The 26190-nt window shown below is 35.3% G+C and overlaps 1 protein-coding gene across 7 annotated transcripts in view; it reads right to left on the bottom strand.

Moving 5' to 3' along the window:
* LOC123562448 (sushi, von Willebrand factor type A, EGF and pentraxin domain-containing protein 1-like) overlaps positions 1 to 26190 on the bottom strand; it is a 447821-nt gene that overhangs the window by 50423 nt on the left and 371208 nt on the right. For all 7 annotated transcript variants that reach the window (XM_053537519.1, XM_053537520.1, XM_053537522.1 and 4 more), the window contains 3 exons: positions 22473 to 22637; positions 16828 to 17001; positions 15235 to 15396 (listed from right to left, as the gene is read on the bottom strand). In XM_053537519.1, coding sequence (XP_053393494.1) covers positions 15235 to 15396; positions 16828 to 17001; positions 22473 to 22637 — 501 coding nt within the window. The remainder of the gene's footprint in view (positions 1 to 15234; positions 15397 to 16827; positions 17002 to 22472; positions 22638 to 26190) is intronic.

Here is a 26190-nt window from a genome sequence, read left to right as displayed (position 1 = left end):
TTCTTTAAATAAGTCTGTTGTCAAATTGAATTTTCAGTTTTTTAATGAATGAAGTAGTTTTGAATTTAAGTTGGTTGAATTTTCTAGGGTTATAATTAAAGATGTTCAAATGCATTTTTATTTCAGTTATTTAATTTGGAATCTTTGAGGTATTTTCAAGGACTAATACAGTTTCGACAGCAAACGTTTATTGTTACTCGACTCCTGAAATAAGATAAGTAATTATATATATATATTTTCTTACGTGATATTTTCGCAAGAGTACTGAAGTGAATTCGCACTATAATAGCTTACAATTGTTATTTTTATTTTGCGGGTTGATTTGTGCAAACTTTTAATTAAGCAAGTAATGTGGATTATTAGCGTTAAAAATTTCAATTTTGTTGAACAAATTCAGCTAAAATTTTAAAATGAAATAATTACGATTAACGTATCGCATTGAGTTATGCAGAGATTGCGTTAAATGATTGCCATCTTATGAAGATTACGTTTACCCATTGTCTCTTGCGCAGAGAATGCGCTCACCACTTGATTGCGCTTACCAGAGATTGCATTTAATTGTCGTCAAAGTGGGTTGCACAGAGAGTGCGTTTACCCGTTACATATTTGGGTTGTGCAGAATTTGCTTTACCTGTTGCCTTTTGCATAGGAACTTGAGTGTGTATTCGGTGCGTTAGTTCAGAGACTGCGTTTATCCGATTAGATTTGGCTGTACAGAGAGTGCGTTTACCCGTTGACTAATTTGGGTTGTGCAAAGATTTGCGTTTAGTTGTTGTTTTCTGTTGTTTAGAGGTCGATTGTCGTAATTATGTGGACGAAGTTATTTTGTTTACCCGTTGTCTATTTGGTTGCAAAAGATCGCATTTATCAATAATTTTTTGTTTAGAGTAGTTTACTCGTTTTTAGTTGTTTACATTATTTGTGAAACATTTAGATATTAATCAACGTTTGTTCTTTCAGAATTTTAAAATAGTACACGTGTTTCTATCACGGACTGAAATCTTTTTATTTTTTTGTAAATGTTAATAGACTCTTTTTCATTTTCAGCCTGTTTTTTTTAAAAAGCAGTGACGTTGGTCTAATCTGCAACCTAGATTCTTGTTTGCTCCTGAATTTTTAATTGGCTCCTGAACCAGATTATATATCGGATGGAATAAAGTACAATGAGTATAATTTCTTTTATATAAAATCTAGTTTTTCTTTAAAATATTTATACCTTAACAAGTTGATTATTATAAAATTCACTTTATTCATAAACATTAGAATCAGGAGTACCATCTTTTCATAACTTGCATTTATTTGAATAATGAAATTCTAAAATTACCTTCTTTGTTTTGCTCGATTGGAATGCTGTCAAATAGTAAAAAGCTGTATCCTATATTATTCTTTGTCTTTTCTGTAGTCAGGAATATGGAATTAGTGAATAATTGATTTACTCAAGACTTATAGTGAGTAAATAAAATTATTCACGTTTTTCATCGTTTGCTAACCCTTGCTTTTTGTGTCCCCCTCTTTATACGCTCCTGTATAACTTTTTTACCGCCTTTAATTCTTATTTTCACGGTAATTTCGTGCTTTTCAGTGTATTATTTAAGCGGTGTTTTTGTGTATATTGTCACTCGAGGTTCTACATTTGACAGCACAAGATTGAAATTATTTAGTTTACATATTTCCCACCCACCCGCCCTTTTGAAGAAGGAAGGCGTAAACAGGTCAAAGTAAAGCGGGCAATAATAATTTGTTTTTCTTTTCAGCAGCTAGTATCTATTTTAGAAAAAGACAGTTAGATTCTAACATAATGTATTTTATAACATTAGCTTTAAATACGAACAGTATTTTTCAGGAAGAACATTTAACTCTGACGATCCTCGCTGGACTACAATACAGATGTCCGATACATATTGAGCAATACATCAAGACAGAAGACGCTAACAATAAACGAAATTTATACGATTTAACTGTTCATTGAAATGCTGTCAAATAGTAAAAACCTGTATCCTATATTATTCTTTGTCTTTTCTGTAGTTAGGAACATGGAATTAGTGAATAATTGATTTACTCACGACTTAAGAGTGAGTAACTACTTTTACTTTGACGAGCATTTCGTAAACAATCCATGAGTAAATGTCTGAATGAAATAGTCGGTTTTGTTCTGACACATACCTATGTCTATTGTAGATGGAGCCTCCATAAACTACACTAAAGCTGCAGGCCAGTACTGCCGCATGCCATTACTACGGACCAGATCGGACGGTTATGGTGTCTTTTTGGCGACACTGAGTACAATTTACATTATCATGGGCATAATTTATTCGTTGGGACTTAATTTTGTGGTTGAGCGGAACTATGAAATCCACGAAAATAAATCCCCCATGAATAATAATGATTTCACAGTATTACCAGTAATATTCTTGCCTGAATTAGTAATAACTTTGTTGATAATGTAGCTGACTTTTTTTATAGATGCCAAAGATTTCATTTCACCTCACTTACGTTTAATATTTAATAAAATTTATGAATCTGGAATATACCCAGAATCTTGGTCTAAGGGTATAGTTGTATCTGTATATAAGAAAGGTGATGTAAATATTCGTTCGAATTACAGGGGTATAACCATAATAAATGTTACTGCTAAAATGTTCTCACTGTTGTTAAGAAATAGGATCAATAAGTGGTGTGAAAACGAAAAATGTTTATATAGATTCACAGTATGGGTTTCGTGATAATCACTGTCACAAGAGACGCACTCTGGGTGAAATTAGTTAATTCTGGAATAAGCTGTAAAATGTTAAATATGATTAAGAGTATATATAGTGTTGTAAAATGTTGTGTTAAATTGTCTTCAAGTATGTCTATGTCAGAGTTTTTTGATGTTACATTGGGTCTAAAGCAAGGAGAACCATTGTCTCCCCTGCTATTTATATTGTTCATCAATGATATTGTAGACAACTTAGACCTCAATGCTATGACAGACAAAGATCTTGAGTTATTATCAATGTACCTAATTTTGTTTGCTGATGATATCGTATTGTTTACAACTGATCCAAATAGTCTTCAAGCACAAATTAATCAAACTTACGAGTACTCTTCAAAATGGGAACTTAAAATTAATGTAAATAAAACAGAAGTTTGTATACTTCAGAAGAGGAAGACTCATCATGATATCAATTTCTTCATTAACGATGAAAAGGTTGAAATTGTCGATCATTTTATTTATTTAGGTGTGGAATTTTCTCATACTGGCAATTTGTTAGGGGCTGTTAAAACTTTGTCCGACCAAGCCCTGAGGGCTTATCACAATCTTCTTTCATTATTTGATCGTGTAAATATGAGTGTTAAATTAAAGCTGCAGATGTTTGCAATGGTTGCACCTATTTTTTATATGGTTCTGAAATGTGGGGTGTATACAATTATACTGAAGTAGATAGAATTCGCCTGAGATTTTGTAAATATATACCTGGTGTACGTACACAAACACCAAATAATGCTGTCTATGGTGAACTGGGGAGCTTCCCACAATAATTGTAACAAAGGAGAGGAGATCTATTAAATTTTGGTTAAAGATAATGAAATCTGACAATTCATCATTATATAATATGTATACTGACCAGTTTAATAATATTGTTAAAACTTGCTGGGCAAGTCGTATTAATTCTGTTACTGACCATTTGGGTTTTTCACATCCTTTGAATAATTTCAACAAAGATTTTAATTATTTTCCTATGTTAAAAGAACATTAAAATATCAATATATTCAGGACTGGAATGGTTCACATAATAATTGCTCTAAATTATACTATTATAAGAAATTTAAAAGTTCATTCATTTACGAATATTACCTGGATAAAATTGAAAATGATTCACTTCGGATTGAGTTGTCTCGCTTAAGATTAAGGTCACATAGCTTAGAAATCGAAATGGGTAGATTAAGGGGGATTGATAGAACTGACAGATTATGTAAAATATGTAATGCAAATGTCACAGAAACTGAATCTCATTTTTTATTATGCTGTACCAAATACTTGCAAATCCGTAGAAAATACCCAACTCATATATCATGGCCAACGATTAATAAATTTAATACTTTAATGTCGTCTACAAATAAAAAAAAACATTGTATAATTTGTGTCGTTTTATTAAAGAAGCTTTTTAAATTCGTAATAGCACTCTGGAAGTCATGACTGTTTCTTAAACTGAACTATTGTGTATATTTTCTATTTGTAATATGTTGCTGTGCTTATTGTCTTTGCCATATTTCTTGTTTATTATTTGTAAATGGCCAAAGGCAAATTGTGTTTTGCTTATTATGCCAATAAACTTGAAACTTGAAACAAATAACAACTAGAATGTGTCTGTAGGAAACAAGGTGTGCCCTCACTGGTATATTTGTCACAAATAAAGGTCAATAATTCAAATGTGTGAAGTCTTAAGGATGTATAGCTTCAACAAACATTTTATATAAAGGATTCATTATTCTAGGCCATAGATATACTTTTTTGAGCTATGAGCATCACAAACAAAAAAGCCACTATTCTGGCTATTTCAGGGGCCATAACTCTGTAAAAAGCAATAAGATTCTCAAGGAGAATGCCAAATGTGCAAGGTGACATCATGATCAAGACTCTTGCAAGGTTTCATGAATTTACATAAACTGTAACTTCAGGAATAAGGGGTGGAGCTAGACAAACAAGAGGGCCACAATTGCCCTATATCGCTCAACTGAGTAACATTGGTCTTAATGATAAGATCAAGTTTTGACACAGATCACATAGGCATACACTTTAAATATCATCAGGACAAATATTTTCTTGTAACAGTCCTGTTTGACCTATGGGTCACATACTAGTCATAGCCAATCTCCATACCAAGTTTGGCTCAAATGCTGCATTTTTGTACTAGCATGACTATTCTTTACCCTGGAAGATTTAAATAACATTTAAAACCAATCTCATTAGATGCTGCTGAGGTACATTCATTTACATAAAATAAAGGGAGGTAATTTGTCATAAATTCAGTCAAAAGTTATCTACCCTGATTGTCCGAGTCCATCTGATGGCATAAATGACATTTCAAATCTGTATCTTCATTGGTTACTGAGATACACCCATTTTAATCTGAAACAAGCAAATTCGATGAATTGGTATCCCCCGCCGAAAGGGCTTGTGGTGAGGAATGGCATAAAAATACATCTGGCAAAAAGTTAAGGATGTTACTAAGAAGCAAATAATTTCATTCGTCAAGATCATTTCAACAGAAAATGAATGTTTTTTTTTTGCGGGGATAGGGGGCGGGGGGAGGGGGTGGGGTGGCAGCTGGGGCAGCGGGGGTGACTAGGTGAGAGTACAAAATCTCACATGTTGATTATAAATATTAATGGAAAATTAAAACTGATGAAAAAAATGGGTGGGAGATGGGGATGCATGATCGGGGTGGTGGGCAAGACTGAGGTGGGGGAACGGTACAACTTGGCATGCTGATAAATATTCTTGGAAGGTTTGGGGGGGGGGGGGGGGGGGGGTGACCAAGGCAAGGTGGTGACCAGGTGTGGGTACAAAACTTCACATGTCTATAATAAATATTCATGGAAAAGAATGAAAGAAGTTTAATGAAATTCTACCAATTGGTTGGTTTCTTATGTACAAATCTGTAGGTTTTTAAACAAATAAAGGGCAATAACTCTAAGGAAAATTGACCAATTGAAAAAAAATACGACAGGCATCATCTAAGTATGTTGGTTCATATTTATTTCAAGTTTCATGAAATTCTATCGGCTTATTACTGAGAAATGGCTGCAGACGTGGAATTTTTCATTAAATCAAGGGCAATAACTCTAAGGGAAATTGACCAATCAAATAAAAAACTTGACGGGCATCATCGCAGGATGTTGGTGCATGTTTATTTAAAGTTTCATGAAATTCTACATGATAGTTACTGACAAATGGCTGCGGACGGACATTTTTGGGCATTTTTCATGAAATCAAGGGCAATAACTCTAAAGGAAATTGACCAATAATAAAAAAAAACTTGACGGGCATCATCGCCGTATGTTGGTTCATGTTTATTTCAAGTTTCATGAAATTCTACCAGCTAGTTTCTGAGGAATGGCTGCGGACGGACTGACGGACGGACAACGCCATTTCAATACCCCCCTCCCGATTTCATCGGCGGGGGATAACAAAGGGAGGTAATTTGAAATAAAATCAGTCCATAGTTATCTACCCTGATTGTCTGAGTCCAACTAATGACAATAATGAAATTTCAAATAAGTCCTACAAATACTTACTGAGATAAATCCATTTTTATTAAAATCAGGGTAGGTAATCATGCAATGGTATATGCATGTAGAAGGTACAGAGTACAAGCCTTTAAAACAATATATTAGAATAGAAATTTCTTACCATGGAAGACATAAATAATGTTTCAAACCAAAATCATAAGAAGCTGCTAGGTATATTCATTTACATATAAGATAAAGGGAGGTAATTTGTCATAAATTCAGTCAATATGTATCTTCACTGATTGTCCAAGTCCATCTGATGTCATAAATGAAATTTCAGATCAGTATCTTCATTAGTTACAGAGATATACCCATTTTAATTTGAAATAAAGGGAGGTAATTTGACATAAATCGGTCCTGGCATTTTGGAGTTACGGCCCTTGAATTATCGAAAAATCGGCCTTTTTACTCTTGTCCGCACTCTAAGTCGAACATTTCTCATCCGATCTTCACCAAACTTGAACAAAATGTGTTTGACCATGAGACCTCGGCCAAGTTCGATAACTAGCTAAATCGGTCCAGGCATTTTAGAGTTACGGCCCTTGAATTACCGAAAAAATCCGTCTGTTTACTCTTGTCCGCTCTCTAAGTCGAACATTTCTCATCCGATCTTCACCAAACTTGAACAAAATGTGTTTGGCCATAAGAACTTACCCAAGTTTGATAACTAGCCAAATCCGCCCAGGCACTTTTGATTTATGGCCCTTGAATTACTGATTGTATTCACTCATCCAGACCATCTAATTGGATCCACTCGTCTAAAACATCTAGAGAAACTCACATTTTTCATAGGGGCAGTTGTGGGAGACATGCGCTTTTCTCAAAAGCATCTCTAGTATTTCAAATGAGTACTATAAGTACCTACTGATACAAATTTATTTTGATTAAAATCAGGGGAGTTATCAGATATAAAATAACCCCAGAACCTATGATTGGATCTGACAGATTCATCATGTAATCCAAAATTTATTATTGTTGAAGATATTTTGCAAATTTGTATCAAATCAAACCATAAATGAAGTCTCTATATGAATGCACAGGCCAAAAATGGCAAATTTTGGCTCTTTAAGGGGCCATAACACTTGATCCCATGATGGGATCTGGCCAGTTTTCGAAAGGAACCGAGATATTATGCCCATACAAGTTGAGTACAAGTTTGATTAAAATCAAATACAAAATGTGGTCTCTATCGTGTTCACAAGGAAATTGTGGACGGATGGCGGACGGACGACGGACGATCACAAAAGCTCACCCTCCCACTACGTGACAGGTGAGCTAAAAATAGGAGGTGCCCAATATCATGATAAAGACGCTAGGCGCGTTACATGCAAGGTTTCATGAATATACATAAAATACTTTTTGAGCTAGACACGTCATTAAGGTGAAAATGTGCATTTTTTTACTATTTCAAGGGCCGTAACTTTAAGAATAAGGGGTGGAACTAGAAAAAAATAGGAGGTGCCCAATATCATGATAAAGACTTATGCAAGTTTTCATCAATTTATATGAAATACTTTTTGAGCTAGGCGTGTTACATGCAAGGTTTCAATTTAGAGCTAGGCACGTCATTAAGGTGAAAATGTGCATTTTTGACTATTTCAGGGGCCATAACTCTGAAAACAGGGGGGCGGAGCCAGAAGAAAAATAGGAGTTGCGCAAGTTCATATCATGACAAAGACTCATGCAAGTTTTCATCAATTTATATAAAATAATTTTTGAGCTAGGTGTATCACAAGGTGAAAATGTGTATTTTCACTATTTCAGGGGCCATAACTCTGTATACTCGCCGACGGACTGAATCTATGTCGCCTTGCAGGGGGAGATCTAAATCTCCTCATCGTAATCGCCGACATGTAGCTCCGGTTCGTAAGGGTTCCAGCGGCAAATTACCGGATGACGCTTTCTCAAGACCATGGACAAACCCAAGTAATAGTGCAAACAACAATAAGAATTCAAGCTCGAACAACGACTCAAGTAAATAGGTTCAAGGGGGAATTCTTCCTCTCGAAACTCAAATTTGAACTTAAAATTGTGTTCATTAAATGTGAACGGCTTAAAGAAAAGACTTGAATACCCAGAATTTATAGATTTCATAAATGAATATGACTTTGTAGGCGTTGTAGAAACGCACCTTGATGATACTGATTTAGTTGATATAAATAATTATATATTTATTGCAAAAAATCGTACCCAAAAGTACAAACGCAAGAGCGGTGGTATAGGCTTATAAGTTAAAGAAAAGTATTCCAAATTTATTAAGATTTTACCGAGTGATAATGATTATATATTATGGGTCTCTATTGATAAATGTCTTTTTCAGCTTCAGGAAGATTTCATTCTTGGGGTGATTTATTTACCCCCTGAAAATTCACGTTTTTTGAACGAATTTGATATTAACACTTGTTATGCTAGCTGGTAATGTAAATGCTAGGGTTGCAGAGCTTGCAGTTTATATACCGTTTGATAATTTCCTAAATGACCTTTTTTGATATTGATGATGACTCTGTTGCACATTTTGACCAATATTCTATTCTTGAGAAGTAATCTGTGAGACTAGAACATAAGTCTAAGGATAGGAAAACAAACCCAAATGGTATTTTATCAATAGATATGTGTAGAAATAACAATCTATTTCTTGTAAATGGCCGCTTTGACTCGGACCTTGAAGGCAATTTCACTTTTAGAGAAAAATCAGTTTTAGATTATCTTATTGTTACAGCAAACTGTTTCTCTTTTCTAAATTCCTTTGGAATTTTAGAAACTGATCCGCTTTTATCAGATGGCCATAGTGCAGTATGTTGATCGATAAACTATAATTCAATTATTAACCAAACTACATCAAATAATACAAAATACATGAAACCTCAGTGGAAAGAAGAGAAACGGAATACATTTTACGATAATATTGATTGTAATCATGTAGAAGACATATTAACACTGCTCCAATCTGAGGTTGACCCAAATGTAAAAGTAGAACAAGCAACCTATGAAATAGGAAATCTATTTGCTAATGCATCAATAGTAACTTTCCCGCCAAAACAATATTTTCGAAATTTTCCACAAAATAAAGCATGGTTTGGCCCACGGTGTCATAAAGCTAGAACAAATTACCATAATTCTAAACTAGAATATAGAAATCATAAGTGTAATGACAATAAATTGAGACTAAAATAAGCTAGCAAAGAGTATAAACGTATTATGCATTATTATATTAAAAAACATAAGCACGAAAATGCCAATAAAGTAAGATTGATGCATCAAAGTAAACCAAAACAGTATTGGAACTTTCCAAATAATTTAAAACCGAAATCTAAAATAAATGAAACACCACCCCTAAAAGAATTCTACGGTTTCTTTAAAAATATAAATAGTAATCCACATACTAATGATGAAGATGATACTTTTTGTCACATGATTTTGTACAACATTCTAACCAGTTCTTGGATAATCCCATAACTGATGACAAAATATTAAAATGTATAAATAAATTAAATAACGGAAAAGCATGTAACCAATCAGATAATATTCTTAACGAACATATTAAATCTACTAAACATATGCTTCTACCTGTATATAACATCTGAGACTTTTTAACAGTATTTTAGATTCGGGCAAGATACCACAATTATGGCTTGAAGGTTATATAATTCCAATTTATAAAAACAAAGGTAGCTCAATTGACCCCGGAAATTATAGATCGATAACTATTTTATTATGTTTAGGTAAATTATTCACTGCAGTGCTAAATTTTAGGCTAAATAAATATATTGAAAATATAGGTCTATTGAATGAGAACCAAGCTGGCTTTAGGGCTAATTACTCATGCTCTGATCATATTTTTACATTACATGCCTTAATTGAAACAAGCAAATTCGATGAATTGGTATCCCCCGCCGAAAGGGTTTGTGGTGAGGAACGGCAGAACAGTATATCCGGCAAAAAGTTAAGGATGTTACTGAGAGGCAAATAATTTCATTAGTCAAAATCAATTTAACAGAAAATGAATGCTATTTTTTGGTGGGGGTGTGGGAGTGGGGGGGGGGGGGGGGGGGGCAGCGGGGATGACTGGGTGAGGGTACAAAACATCTTATGTTGATTATAAATATTGATGGAAAATTAAAAATGAAAAAAAAAAAAAAAACATTAAAAAATAAAAATAAAAAAAAGGGGGGGGGGGGGGGGGGGGGGGGGGGGGGCAGTGATGCATGTTTCGGGTGGTGGGCATGACTGGGTGGAGGAGTGAGGTGGGGGAATGGTACAACTTTGCATGTTGATAAATATTCATGGAAAGTTTGAAAAAATAATAAAAAGGAATGAAAAATTATCCTTTTTTTAGGGGGGGGGGGGGGGGGGGGGGGGGGGGGGTGTAACCAAGGCAAGATGGTGACCAGGTGTGGGTACACAACTTCACATGTTTATAATAAATGTTCGTGGAAAAGAATGAAAGACGTTTACTGAAATTCTACCAACTGGTTGGTTTGTTATGTACAAATCTGTAGATTTTTAAACAATTAAAGGGCAATAACTCTAAGGAAAATTGACCAATTAAAAAAATGACAGGCATCATCTAAGTATGTTGGTTCATATTTATTTCAAGTTTCATGAAATTCTACCAGCTCGTTACTGAAAAATTGCTGCAGACGTGGATTTTCATTAAATCAAGGACAATAACTCTAAGGAAAATTGACCAATCAAAAAAAAAAAAAACTTGACGGGCATCATCGCAGTATGCTGGTTCATGTTTATTTCAAGTTTCATGAAATTCTACCTGCTAGTTACTGAGATATGGCTGCGGACGGACGGACGCACGGACGGACGTGACGGACAGACAACGCCATTTCAATACCCCCTCCCGATTTCATTAGTGGGGGATAATAATGAAAAAGAGAAAAGATAAGCTTTTTGTGGCATTCGTAGATTTTTATTGGTGCTTTGATAAAATATGGAGATATGGTCTCTGGAGAAAATTAACTTATAATTTGATTGATGGAAAGCTATCAAGAGTAGTATTTAATATGTATCAAAACATCAAGTCTTGTGTAGAGCTCAATGGCACATCCGAATTCTTCACATCCGAAATTGGTGTAAGACAAGGTGAAAATCTTAGTCCAGTTCTTTTTTCTCTTTATTTGAACGATCTCCAGTCATATCTGGAGGCAAACGGTGCCCGTAGGTAATAGAGCTAGATGATATTTTCAATGATCAAACTTGGCTTAGATTGCTTATCTTACTCTACGCAGACGACAACATTTTAGTTTCAAATAACGCTGTAGATTTTCAAAATTGCCTTAAGGTTTAGAAGTATATCACCAAAACACAGAAATATTTTATAAACGAACACCATCGTTATCAATATTTTAACTGACCATTACATGTTCTGCCGTACTGTCCCGTACTGAAAATATTCTGAAAAAGTTGTCCCCCTTTGAAAATGAATGCCATTTGTAAAGAAATAAAAATAAACAATTATCATTTTTGGTGCCAGAAATGTTGCACGCTTTCAATTTTCATTAGGAAATAACGTTATCGAGATAACCGAAAAATATCATTATCTTGGACTAACTTTCCTGCATCAGGATCGTTTCAAAAAAGCCGACAACATGTGACCACAACTTAAAAGGCCCTTTAAAAATTTCTCCTCTTTAAAAAAAACAAAAATGCTGATTTCCCCACCAGATTAACCATTAAATTTTTTCGACCATACAGTTAAACAATTTTACAAATGGATCTGAAAATTGGTTACGAAAACCTTGATTTGTTAGAAAGAGTTCAAAATAGATTTCTTAGGAAAAAACATTCCTCGTAAAAGACCCCTAAATATATGCTTATGGAGAATTTCGGGGATATCCCATATATATTGATGTAATACTAAAAATTTTTTTCATTCGGGCCTCGTTTTATTTGGGGGCAAGGAAAAAAGTTCACAAAAAATTTTTATATCTGCATGCGAATCGTCCCGATTTAAATTTTAAATGTTTAAAAAAAATAAAAAATTCCCAAGCATAGAAAAACCAGATATTTGGGCACACAAAATCAATTGTCAATAAAATCACATAAATTAGTAAAGCAAATATTTCAAGACAATATAAACAACAATGGCAAGCCCAATTTAAATTTTAATCCAAAAAAGGGCAAAGATCTCCACTTTTAAAAAGCAAACTGGGGGGGGCCCGAACCTTAAAATTCTTCAAAAAACACTTCATTAGAATGTTTAAGTATAGAACATGTAACCACCGCCTTCCAATTGAAACAGCCCGCTGGGGTGGGACAGCCTTCCTTGATAATATTTGCAGGCTCTGTGACTCCGGCCTTATAGGCTCGGAACAACATTTTTTGCTTAAATGTACATATTTTAACTATGAACGACAATCATTTCTTCATGATGCAAACATTGTTGATAATGAGCACTGCTTTGCTCGGCTCATGTCAAGCTCGAACGAGAATAGTTTAATTAGAATGTGCAATTTCATAAGAATAATCTTAAATAAGTATAGAAAATCTCTCAACAGCCTTCATTATGTGCTATAATTTATTGCAACTTACATGTTTTATGCAGCAACTAATCCATGTATATTATGTATGCACTTTTTTGATTACTAAGCAGGTTATTCCAAGAAATATTACTGTAACACCTTTTACTTAAAAAAAGTAAAGCACACTTGAATTATTGGGTCAAAACGTGCATAGCCTAATTACATTAACTACACTAAATATATCCGCAGATGGAACTGCTTTTCCTTTATAAAGTATTTGGAATAAAATTCTACTCTTCTAATTAGTTAAAATAGAAGTGTTTCACAAATGTGATTAAAATGCAAAAGACATATCATATTTACAAAATCCTATCTTATAATTATACGCGCGTGTCGAATAGCCAGACATATTGTCCTATAAATATATGCACTAATTATAGTAACCGGTTTTGGAATAACCTACTAGCTTAGTCATCACTAAATCAGGTGTGTGAGGCGATGTTATGTGTAAAGTGTGTCACAGCTCGTTGGATCTAGATCCATGCTGTTTTAATAATCTTTGATCGAGGGAGACGTGATCTTTTCTCTGCATGTCTCATTGCCGAATTCCCGTTATTTATATCAGTTATACCATAAGTTGAAACGTACATATCTAAATTATATTGACATCAATTGCAGATCGTTTGAACTTACTTCAGTTCCCCCATAGATGACAAGAAAAAAATGCTGCTGTCTTGCTTCAACCTTTAATGTACATTGTTGGCTATAATATTTTCACTATTGGAAGCATAACTGTTCTTTGCAAAATATTTGTATTTCCTCATGTTGTACATATGTACCTGAGATGAAATAAAGAATTTGTCTGTCTGTCTGTCTGTCTGTCTGTAAATACTATTTGGTTACGATTCACACCCTTAATTACTATTTGGATACTAGTCACACCCTTAATTACTACTTGGTTACCATTCACACCCTTATATACTATTTGGTTACCATTCATACCCTTATTTACTACTGGGTTACCATTCACACCATTAATTACTATTTGGTTATTATTTACACTCTTAGATACTATTTGGTTACCATTCACACCCTTAATTACAATTTGGTTACCATTCATGCCATTAATTACTATTTGGTTATCATTCATATCTTTAATTACTATTTGGTAACTATTCACGCCCTTAAATACTATTTGGTTACCATTCACACCCTTAGTTACTATTTGGTTACTATTCACACCTTAATCACTATTTGGTTACCATTCACATTCTGAGACAAATGAGGCTACACCTTTTAAGGACTACATTATATTTCAACAGGTAAAAATGTTTTGCAACAAATTGTAAAATACTGCTAATCTGCTGGAACCATTAAAGGAACTGACTTTCAGATCATACAATCTGAGGAAAAAAAAGAAAATTTTAGGATACCAGGAAATCATTGGAACATTTCTCAAGTTGTCTGCTTCCCCCTGGCTGGCTGCTTAAGACAGGTTAGACTGTACCTCTAAACTTAGGTTCTGACTGATTAGATGTTATGGAAACACATCACATGAGGGGTAGATATTTTTGCTATTTTTTTCCATTTAAATTGAAAAGCATTTGTCACAAAGTCCCAGAGGTGTAGTTATAAAGCACTTTAAAACTCATCATTAAGTACTTATTCCTCCATGGTGTACTGGTCAAAGCAGTAGGAAAGCTTTTGATGTTGCAGGAACACAGTTTTATTCCCAACTCAAACATGTTTTTTTTCTTGATTTAAGTTTACAAATACAAACTCATGTTCTATTGTTCATATTATGACCAAACTTCAGTTTTAAAGAAATGAATAGCAACTGATTACTTAAAACTACAATCCACAAAAAGTTCTATACTCGCCCATTTCCAGTAATAGATACACAATTATTTGGACCACAATCCACACACAGTTCTATACTCACACATAGCATTGCAATTTCAATGAACAACAGAAATGTCCAATAGCAGATATATAATTATATGAATCACAATCCACATAAAGTTCTATACTCACCCATAACATTTCTTCTTCAATTAACAACAAAAATGTCCAGTAATAGATACACAAATATTTGGACCACAATCCACACACAGTTCTATACTCGTCCATAACATTTCTACTTCAATTAACAACAGAAATGTCCAATAATAAATGAATAATTATTTGGACCACTATACACGAAACGTTCTATACTCGCTCATAACATTTTTACTTCAATTAACAACAGAATTTCCAGTAGCAGATATATAATTATTTCCACCATAATCCACACACCGTTCTATACTCACCCATAACATTTCTACTTCTATTAACAACAGAAATGTCCAATAACAGATGCACAATTACTTGGACCACAATCCACACAAAGTTCTATACTTGCCTATAACATTTCTACTTCAATTAAAAACAGAAAGGTCCAGTATCAGATTCACAAGCAACTACAATCCACAGTTACAATACTCACCAGTACTGCAGGAAGACTGTCCGGCTGTAAATGTGGTGGTGCTGTCTGGACAATATTTACACGTATTTGGAGGAGGTTGAAGCCCATCATTGTACTGTCCTTTTGGACAATTCAAACAATCTCCTGCATCTGTATCATACCCACTACCAGATGGACAAATTTCTGGAAAACAGAATAAAAATACTTGGAAAAAAATTACAAAAGTCCTGCGCATGAATTGTCTCATTATAACAGAAACAGAACAATCCAACTATCTAAGAGAAGTGTCGGTGTGTAGGTGGGTGGATATAACAGGGGTATGTATGTTATATGTTGTAGGAGGTTAACTAAACATGAGGGCCATGATGGCCCTATATCGCTTACCAGACTTGATCTGGCCTACTGGCCTAGTTTTTGACCCCACATGAACCAGTTTCAAACTTGACCTAGGAATCATCAAGACAAACATTCTGACCAAGTTTCATGAAGATAGGTTCATAAATCTGGCTTCAGGAGTATTAACAAGCTTTTCATGTGATTTGAGCACATGGCCAAATTTTTGATCCAACATGACCCACATTCGAACATGACCTAGGGATCATCAATATAAACATTATGACAAGTTTCATCAAGATAGGGCCATACAAGTGGCCTCTTCAATGTTAACAAGCTTTGATTTCAGCGGGTGACCTAGTTTTTGACCCTACATGGCCCAGTTTCAATCTTGGCCTAGGAATCAACAAGATTAATATTCTCACTATGTTTCATGGATATATTGTCATAAATGTGGCCTGTAGAGCGTTAACAAGCTAGCTTTGATTCGATCAGGTGACCTAGTTTTTGACCCCACATGACCCAGATTCAAGGTTGACCTTAAAGTCCTCAAGACAAACATTCTGACCAAATCTCAATAGGGTGGTAAATGCGACCTTTAGTGTATTAACAAGCTTTTACTTTGACTTGATTGGCTTACCTAATTTCTGACCCCAAATGATCCAGATTCAAACCTGGCCTAGAGTTCATCAAGGCAAACATTCTGACTGATTCTCATGAGTTTCAAACTTAAAATGTGGTTTCTAGAGATTTTCCTTTGATCTGGCCTAGTGAACTAGTTTTTGACCCCACATAACCCAGTTTCGAAAATGACCTAGAGATCATCAAGACCAACATTCTGACTTAGTTTCATGAAGATAGAATCATAAATGTGGCCTTTTTTTTGTTTAGTGTTAACAAGCGTTTTCTTTGATTTGACTCGGATGACTACTAATCACCTTCGTAAAGTTTCATTCATCTGTGTGCATGGGTTCTGGAGATTAGGCACGCACAAGATTGCATATGCAGACTCTATAATTATATAGTATAGTAACAAAAAACAAAGTCCCTTAACTTTGCAATTTTTCTTCTGAAAGTACCTTACATGCACCTTGCACAACTGCTGTTGTTACTGATCATTTGTGTGAAGTTTCATTTAATTGGGTCAAGGTGATGAGTAGAGATGGTACGCACAAGACTGTGTCTACGGACGGACAGACGGAGAGACAGACAAACTGAAACCAGTATAACCCCCTTACAACTTCATTGTCGGGGGTACGATAAAAGTTAAAATGTATTTACCTATGCAATCACTCTTATATTTTCTGCCAGTAGCTTGTGTTGTTTTACCACTATCACACTGTTCACACGATTCCGCCATTACATAAGGGTTGTATTTGCCAATCTCACATGGGCTACAGCTGACAACTCCTGTGTCTGTGTCAGTGATATAATACTGCCCAGGTGGACAAAGAGCTGAAAATATGACATATTCATAAAAGAACATTAAATAATGAAATGATTAGTTATTATACTAACTGTATCAGAAAAACATACAACGAGGTGTGGAATAAATTCTAAAGGCTTTAGACATAACAGCTGCATTTCATAGGGTAAATCAATCATTGGGTTCAAATTTGAAGGCATTTCTTCAAATGTGGGGAATTGTTAATTTCATTTTTAAAGAAGCATGTGTATAATGTTTTTGTGTAAATTGCGTATGCATATAACGTGTGTATATTGCAGATGTGAATATCAGAACAATGATACTGGACATCGAGTGTAGGATAAAATCCCCTCCAGACAAAACCCGCTTCACTCATTTATGTACAGGCGGACAAAACCCCCTTCATCGTTTTTCAAGGAGGACAAAATCCCCTTCGCTGAATTTTGCAAGAAGGACAAAAGCCCCTTCACATTTCTTAAAAGGAGGACAAAACACCCTTTGCCTTTTTCACAAGGGTGACAAAGAAAATGCGAAGGGGGTTTTGTCCGCCTTTTTAAAAAAACATGAAGGGAGTTTTGTCCGCCTTGTAAAATTCAGAAAAGGGAGTTTTGTCCTTGTAAAAATGATGAAGGGGATTTTGTCTGGAGTTATGGCCCTTTTTTCAAATGGCATCGGCGGGAGATATGGCTGTCATTCGACTGCAGCTCTTGTTTTTCCCCCCAAGAATTGGTCCTGGCTTCCCTGGTTTCTTTAAAAACACGTGCACATTACAACTTTATATATAAATCGTGACGGATATCTTAAGATATAAGATCACTAATAGACTACCTCCTTTTTGAAGAGTATTCAATTCCTACCATAAACCTACTTTTACTGCAATTCTTAGGGGGGCGTAGGTTCAAGCCCTACTGGGACCAATTTTTTTTCCCTTATTTTCCTTTTTTAGTAAGTTTTTACTTCTTTCAAGACTTATTATTGATTTCTTGTACAAAAATGGAAAAAGATGAATCTTATAAGCGATTTCTTGGTGTATAAAGTGAATTTACTACTTAAACAGAAGGGGTAGAGTTACATATCTTTAAAAATATTGAGTTACACGCGGTGAAAGTTCTCTATTTTGCTTTCACTCTTAGATTATACATTGTGGAAGAAATTTAGGTAGGTTTTACGTCTTCCCTAAGGTTATTTTTAAATGGAGTAAGCAAAATTCAAAACAGAAACACAGCATTCGACCTTATTTTTTCAATGTTGAAGTATGAATTCTGTCTCATTAAATCCGTTTACTTGAGGCACCATAGAAAAAATGATATTAGCATTTTTATTTTGTATTTTATAATTGTTTACCAATAGTTTGATGTTTCTTTTATTAAAATTAATGGTAAAATGAGTTCTCTGCAAACGTTTTGGATAGTGGCTATCACTTTGAAATTTGTCTCTACTTGAGCTTGAGGAGATACCATAAGTTATACAAAATTTAAAAAAACGGCACGGTAAAAGTTGTTTAAAAATTGCAAAACAGTGCAAAACACGGTTACCTTTCAGAATATACCAAGCAAAGGCCATTTTGTAAACATTACTATTAGTGATCTAATACCTTAACAGAAACTTAGTTAACATATTGTGCAATGGCTTTGACTGTTATAAAGGGGTAATTGCTCAATACGTGTTACTTAAAAGCTCTTGAAAAGTAACAAAAATCACCCAAATCTCCAGAGGAATGACTATATTTCAATATTATACTGAAATTCGAACAACATTTTATTGTCATGGGCGTCACAGGTCATAAAACGTGGAACTTCCCGACAACCGATTTGCATATTTATGCCTTATATTGATATAATTGTTGACTTTTTCTACTTAAAAACGCCTGAAAAATAACAAAAATACCCAAAATTCAAAGAAGGATGGCTCTTCAACAACATACTGAAATTTGAATAATTTCTAACGACGAGGAACGTTATAGGTAATGAAACCACTGTGCTACCTCATACCAGTTTCGCCCATTTTTGGAGGTATATATGAGTGATATATAGGTGACATAATGAAGGTTAAGGGTATTTGACATCACTTTCAGGGGTAGCATAAAACATTGTGTTATTCCACGTATAAATTGCCTTTTTACAATCTTGCACTCCAGAAAATGAACTATTTTACCGTCAACAGCATTCTTCCGTAATGAACCCGCGAGCCGATGCTATTACGAAATAAGTGCAACGTGCAGGATGCAATAACAAAATGATGTTTCCTCTAAAATTTCGGACAAAATCACCATTATTTTAAGTTCCAGAATGCTTACACTACATTGTACAGAAGTTAAATAAATAATTATTTACATGTATGCGTAACATAATTATACGTTATACCTTGTATATAATGCGATGTCACAAAGTTACGAGGCTGTAAAAGGTACTAAATTAAAGGTACTGTTAAAGAATCTTGGAAAAATCTTGGAAAATTAAAACTTAAGCCTATTGAAATACTTGACATGAAACTTGTTATCCAAAAAACATTCCCCTTCGGATTCCTCCCCCACCCCGACCCCATTTCGCCCCTTACCATTTCCTTCCCCTTTATCAATATTTAACTTATATTAATATGTACTTGTTAGATGTTTGAAGCAACCCGTCTGAAATATTTTTCCATTACAGCTTCTTTTTGTTGTTGGCCTACTATGTAAATGCGTTGCTCTGGGCTAGTGTTTTTGGTGCTCTGTGCTTCCGAGAAATCTACCCTTACCTATTATCTTTTGTATAGGTAACAAAAAGATTTAGATCTAAAACATGTTCTAAACAAAAAATCATGCACCTTTTAAAGCAGGAGCTTCGTGATCTATGTTCTAAGTATGTTCTACCGTGTACCTTGAAAGTTGCAGGAGTTCCAAGTTGCAAAAGGGTTCCTTTATGTATCCCCCTTCCATTAGGTCATCTATTTCTATTGACAAAGGTTTGAAACGGCGAAAAATTATCCCTTTGGGGAGACCTATCCGCTTTAATAAGCAAGCGCGCTACCATTGCGCCACCGAGGCTCACAAAAGTGGTAAGTATTTAAAAGAGGATGCGTAATTCGGCCTCAACCGGGATAGCTGGTTTTTTAAGATGCGTTGTTAGGCCACCGCAATTCGAAGAATAGAGTGAATTAAGGTGGCTTGCCAGTCTTCTTTGACTTCGGTCGACGTAATAATGGTCGAAAAGAAAAGATACCGTATTGCCCTGATATTTGGTATTCATATACAAGGACACCTCTCCTTCATTTTGTACGATTCAGATCTTTTATATTCCGTTTTTGTTTATCAAAGGGCTGTTTCGTACAATTAATGAAAAATTGAAGTATCTGGAGTAAAAATGGCGTATTGTTTCGCTAGATTAATTTCAAAAACAACATTTGGATGCTCTTGACAAGGGAAACAGAATGATATAAGTCAGTGTTGTCAATCGGAAATTTCATAAAATGTCACTATGATGGGCGTTAAATGTTCTAAAAAATGCGCAATTCTTTTGATCTTAGAGTAGCACCATACGAGCTTCGGTGGACAATTTCGACAGAAAATGATTCAATTTACTAACGACTTACGCAGTATTTTTGCTATGAAAATTCCAAACTAATTTATGAAATAAAAAAGGGGCTCTTTCCGTGAAATATTTCACAAAATGCGGTAGAAGCATATATTTGCATCGCGTGCATCACTGAAGTAGCCTACTGTAAACATCATCCGACGTAACACAAGTTTCAACGTAACAAAATCGTTATGTTATTGCTATTTGGCTAGTTTTCAGAATTGGCTAGTTTTCATGTGGTGAGGATGCCTGGGTTTCAATCCAGTAACGCTGGGTTGCTTACCAGAACTCCTCTAGTTGAGTGGGAAACACGTGTTTCATAATTTCCAGCTTCCCCGCCCGTGAATCGAACCCGGGCCGCTGGATTAGGAGTCAACGACCTTAGCCACTCGGCAACTCCAACCAAATACTTAAGCACTATCAATGTAAGTGACAAGTGGTTTGAATCATTTTCCGTAGGCAAATCTCTCACCAAAGTTTGTATGGTGAGACTTTTGCTTTATTTCTAAAGGATGATCTCAATTGCTATCAAGTAAACATGACCAGAATCATTTCAGATGACTAATAAAAGATGATAATACACTGTTTGTTAACAAAACCAAATTATCCTCCAGCCTAAATATCGGTTCTCTCTATTTCTATAGTAACCTTAAAACGACTTAGGTATATCTTCTATTATTGTAATACTTCTTTTTATGTACAACAATGATAATTCAAATGGAAACCCTTTTCAATTTCATTTTTCAAAAGATGTACGTTTATTTCTTAGCGGGGCCTGTAAGATATACTGCTGTTGTGTCAGCTGTAGACGCAGCAGCAGCAGCAGCAGAAACAACAACAACAACAAATATAAGCAATAGAAATACGACAGTGACTTGAATTGATAAAGAGTATGTTAGTAACAGGTTACGTGTTCGGTCAATATTTTATAGATAAAGTCGGGGGTCATTATTTTATAAGGGGTGTCAGTATTTTATAGAAAAGGGGTCATTATTCTATATAAAGTAATGACCAGGGAGTCATTATTCTATGGGGGTCAGTTTACAATGTTACACCGGCACACTGTGTCCTTGACCTTTTGCCTACTGACCTCTTAATCAATAGGGATCATCTGCTGGTCAAGACCAACCTCTCTATCAACTTTGGTGATCCTAGGCCTAAGCGTTCTTGAGTTATCATCCTGAAACTGTTAAACTGTCCCTGGTCACTGTGACTATGACCTTTGACCTACTGACCTCAAAATCAATAGGGGTCATCTGCTGATCATGACCAACCTCCTTATCAACATTCATGATCCTAGGCCAAAGACTTCTTGAGTCATCCAAAAACCGTTTCACTATTCTGGGTCACTGTGATCTTGATGTTTGACCTATTAAACTCAAAATCAGTAGGGGTCATCTATACTAACCAACTATCCTATCAACTTTCATGATCCTAGGCCCAAGCGTTCTAAGTTATCATCCAGAAACCGTTTCACCGTTCTGGGTCACTGTGACCTTGACCTTTGACCTACTGATCTTAAAATCAATAGGGGTCATCTGCTGGTTATGAGGAACCATCTTATCAACTTTAATGATCCTAGGCCAAAGCGTTCTTGAGTTATCATCCGGAAACGGATTAGTCTACATACTGACCGATCCACGCACCGACCAACCGACCGAAATCTGCAAAACAATATACCCCTCCTTCGAAGATGGGTGTAATAATTGCAATATGCTAAAACAAGAAAAGAAGTTACCTTCTGATGAAAACATGTGAAAGCTACCAATTATCTACCGATTACACTGACTGCCAACAGTCCATTTATCAGATATATGTAAGACTATTTGAAAACGTTTTCTGCAAATAAAACCTCCGCTTCTGTATACAGAATTGTTTATGGCTGAAAATACTTGCTATAAATACAGACATTAGGACATACCTGTTGATAAACCTGCATTACTCACCCATTTCACAGTCATCTTCAGTTTCGGCAAGCTCGTTTAAGTAAGTTGTTGTATTCTCTGGACACTTCTGGCAGTCATCAAATGTGAGACTTCGCCAATAACCACGTTCACACATGTCGCATTCACCTGTCACTACGCTACGTTCCTTTCCAGCTGGGCAATCCTCTGTTAACAGTTGTTTCAAAATTTAATTATGGATTATGTGGAATAAAGAACAAATATTTGTCCGCAGAAAAGGCCTTTAAACAACTTGGTAGAAAGCGTTGCATCTTTGCCAGATGGAGAGAAATTCAACCTACAGTACAACCTCTGTAGAGCAACACCTTTTGGGAGATACTGACAGTTATGCAGAGGTTGTTGTTCTGGATAGGTAAATTCTATTGTCTATTTCAGCTTAGGGAATTTCTGATTTTGTTGTTTTAAAGATGTTTTTGCTAAAGAGAGGGCCGCTCTGGAGAGGTTGTACTGTACATATGAATCAGCATGTAACAACCAACCATCTACAGAACATTTATTCGGAGACAGCTAAACAGATGATATAAAAGAGATATCAAACAGCAAAGTAAACATAACTTTCAGGCAGCAGCTTTTTTTAGGGGTGAAAAGGGTGGCCTGCAACACCCACAATCCCAATCTAGGGTACAGATACAAGATGCAGCCCAGGACGAACTTTCAAAAACTAGGAAGGACACAAAGGTAAAGACCATATCAGCGGAAACAACAGATGTGAGTAGATTTTCTAACTACGTAATAAAAACACACACCAGAAAATTTCCAGGCAGGAGAAATGAAATTATGTTACACAAATTGGGAAAAAAATCACCAGTGATCCATAGATTTTATAAACTGTATTAAATTGAAACAAAGGCACATTCCAAAACCATTAACATTTTCTTTGGAAGAATTAGGAAAAATAGAAGTTAAATAATGCAGTTTCTAGATCAGAGTATAATAGAAGTATAAGAGAGTCATTTTATCATTTTTACAAGACCCAAAAAAGATGGACGAGTCTGTGTAATTCATAATTTGAAGAAATGAAAAATGTCCATTACACTCCGCCATTAATCCAATGCGGAAAGAATCTGTTTCTTTGGGCCGGTTGATCTATCTGATACGTTTTCTCAGTACCAGTTTATCGGGAAGATAGAACGTGACATATCAGAGGATTGTAGGACCACATTCGTAACAGATTTCGTACGTGTGCGATCGCTTTCGTAACAGGTAAAATGTGTTACGAATGTGTTTGTCCAACATGGGAGTTGACATGAGAAGCACATATGTATCATGTTGAGTTTTATACTGCAAATGCTCAATGAGTTGGTTGTCATCGCAACATCATTAAATGACTGCCATAAGTACCATCACAAGTTAGCGTCGTCGTCGTCGTCATGCCTAGTCAGATTTTCAAATTATTTGGTACAAATGATCAGCATGGATAGGTGTGTTTCGATCATGATCCTTGTTGCTATATCAAAGATCAAGGTCACAGCTTTGAACTTAGATTTGTTATGTTATTTTGTTGTAATATATATGTTTGTGCCCGGATCAAAACTCGCTTTAGTCAGATTTCCAAATACTTTGGTACAAATAACCACCATTTATTGACAATCTGTAGGAATCATATCACACAAATTACAGCATACGTCTCAAATTATTTCACCCTGTAGAATGGTTTTGATGAATATTATGTTTGTTTGTTGGATTCAGAGCGCCTGTTTTCAACGGTAATTAGGTAATACAGTTTAGGACAATTAATCTTACCATTGATCCTAAAACGGACCAGTCCAAGATGATGATGGTGATTATTATTATTATGATGATGATAAAAATGTCAATAATATTAAAATCAGTATAACAGTCTCTTTATGTTAGTAACCGACAATTTTCCAGCTTGAAACAGCACCTAGTGGCGCAAATCGCAACAGATACGAATAGTTTTCACCCGGTCTCGAGCGTGTGTCCCTCGGCACCGTAGTCGATGGTTAGTTCTTCCCATTAATTTCCATTAAAATTACACCCTGGCTCATATGCGAGTTTACACTCATACGTTCGTTTACGGGTCTGGTAAAACGCACCGATACACGTAAGGTCTTAACTGGACGGATGGGAGACACACTATCTCTGGAAATTCCGGCCCTGACTAGGAATTCAACCCGCTCCGCCGGTTTCGTAATCTGCAAAATTATCCACTGCACCACTCTAACCGATGGAGTTACTCTTGTCCCGCTCCTATTGAGATACAAAATAAGAGTGTTTCCATACGAATGCAGACACCAGGCCTGCCAAGAAAACTCTCTTAGTAAATATAATCCAATAAAGTTCACGTCAGGGGTTTAAGGTAGTTTTGCACGTTTGATAAACCGGAAGTGATGGTGAATGTCATTTATCCGGAAAACGTAGAATAATGCCTGGATTCGGCGTACGGAAACCAAAATCTTTCTATGAATTGATGACAACCTGCGAATAAATTCATTGAAATGTGACAGTTACTATTTTCCTAAAGTTAAAATATGATATTAAAACATCTGACACGTTAAATTACTCATAATAATGTCTTAAAATTAGCCTCATCCAGGCGATTCACTTTAAAAATGGCCAAATATGTCAGAAATAAGTGCATGTACCTAATCATTTTATTTCACTATATAATTATAGGCCATAAGTTTGTTCACGACTGTGAGAAGTTTTTCATTAAAATCTTCACTGTGGAAAATTTTCTATCCGCGAAAATGTTATGAAAGTTGCTATTTTCCCATAGACTACCATGATGAAAAAATGCGTGAGATCCAATTTTTTCAAATCAGTCTAGTAAAAAAATCAAGCACACGACCCTTTCCTTTCCTTTTTATTTGCTGAATTTTCTAGATACATTCTGAAGTTTTGAAAATCAGAGTTTAATCAAATTCTACACTGTAGATAAAATTTCGATCCAAACGTGCAGAACTACCTTAAGTGGGACATATTTCATTTGATGTATCCATTGTCGTTAGTATAAGTTTTTTTTATGTTTAAAGCAATGCGAATTGACAAAGATAAACAAAACGAAAACGAAACACCTATCAGCGAATTGCCGATTATAAAAGTGTATCAGTGCTATACACTGGGCACGTTAAAGAACCAGGCTGTCTATTCGCAACGAGCTAGGCTAAATTAGCCGGACAAGCCTGTATCTGATTTCTGATCTCTCTGTCGTGGGGGCTTTGTCTCACTCTGTCCCTCTGGTCAGATCGCTCTGTGTCTGTACTAGTAGAGGATGAATTATGCGCCCATTTGTGGCTGCATTTGAACTATGTAAAGCGCCTTTGAACGTGAAATTGATCATGAAAAGGGCGCTATATAAATCTGGTATAATAATAAATAAATATAATAAATATACATAAAAGTTGAACAGGGATTGCAAGTGGTGTGCGTCTTCCCCTTTAATCATACATATTCATGTATGTATTCATGCATTTAGTAAAACTGAAATCTTACAAACCAAAACCGATATGGGAACTTTATAAGTGACATATTACATGAAGTACCATACTACTATGAACAGACCAGTCATGATAACCGTTCGGTATTCTTGCCAAGTTTAATTGCCAGATAACAAACCAGTACCAAGATATTAACCTAACCGGAAATATCCTTCTAATCAACAAGAGGACCGTCATGGCACACTATCGCTCACATGAGTAATACTACACTTTACACGTTATTAAATGTGCGATTTTTG

Source organism: Mercenaria mercenaria, chromosome 2 (assembly GCF_021730395.1).
Source record: "Mercenaria mercenaria strain notata chromosome 2, MADL_Memer_1, whole genome shotgun sequence".
In the NCBI taxonomy this organism is placed as follows: domain Eukaryota; kingdom Metazoa; phylum Mollusca; class Bivalvia; order Venerida; family Veneridae; genus Mercenaria; species Mercenaria mercenaria.
Note: the sequence above shows the minus strand (reverse complement) of the source record. Positions and strands in the feature narration are given on the sequence as shown.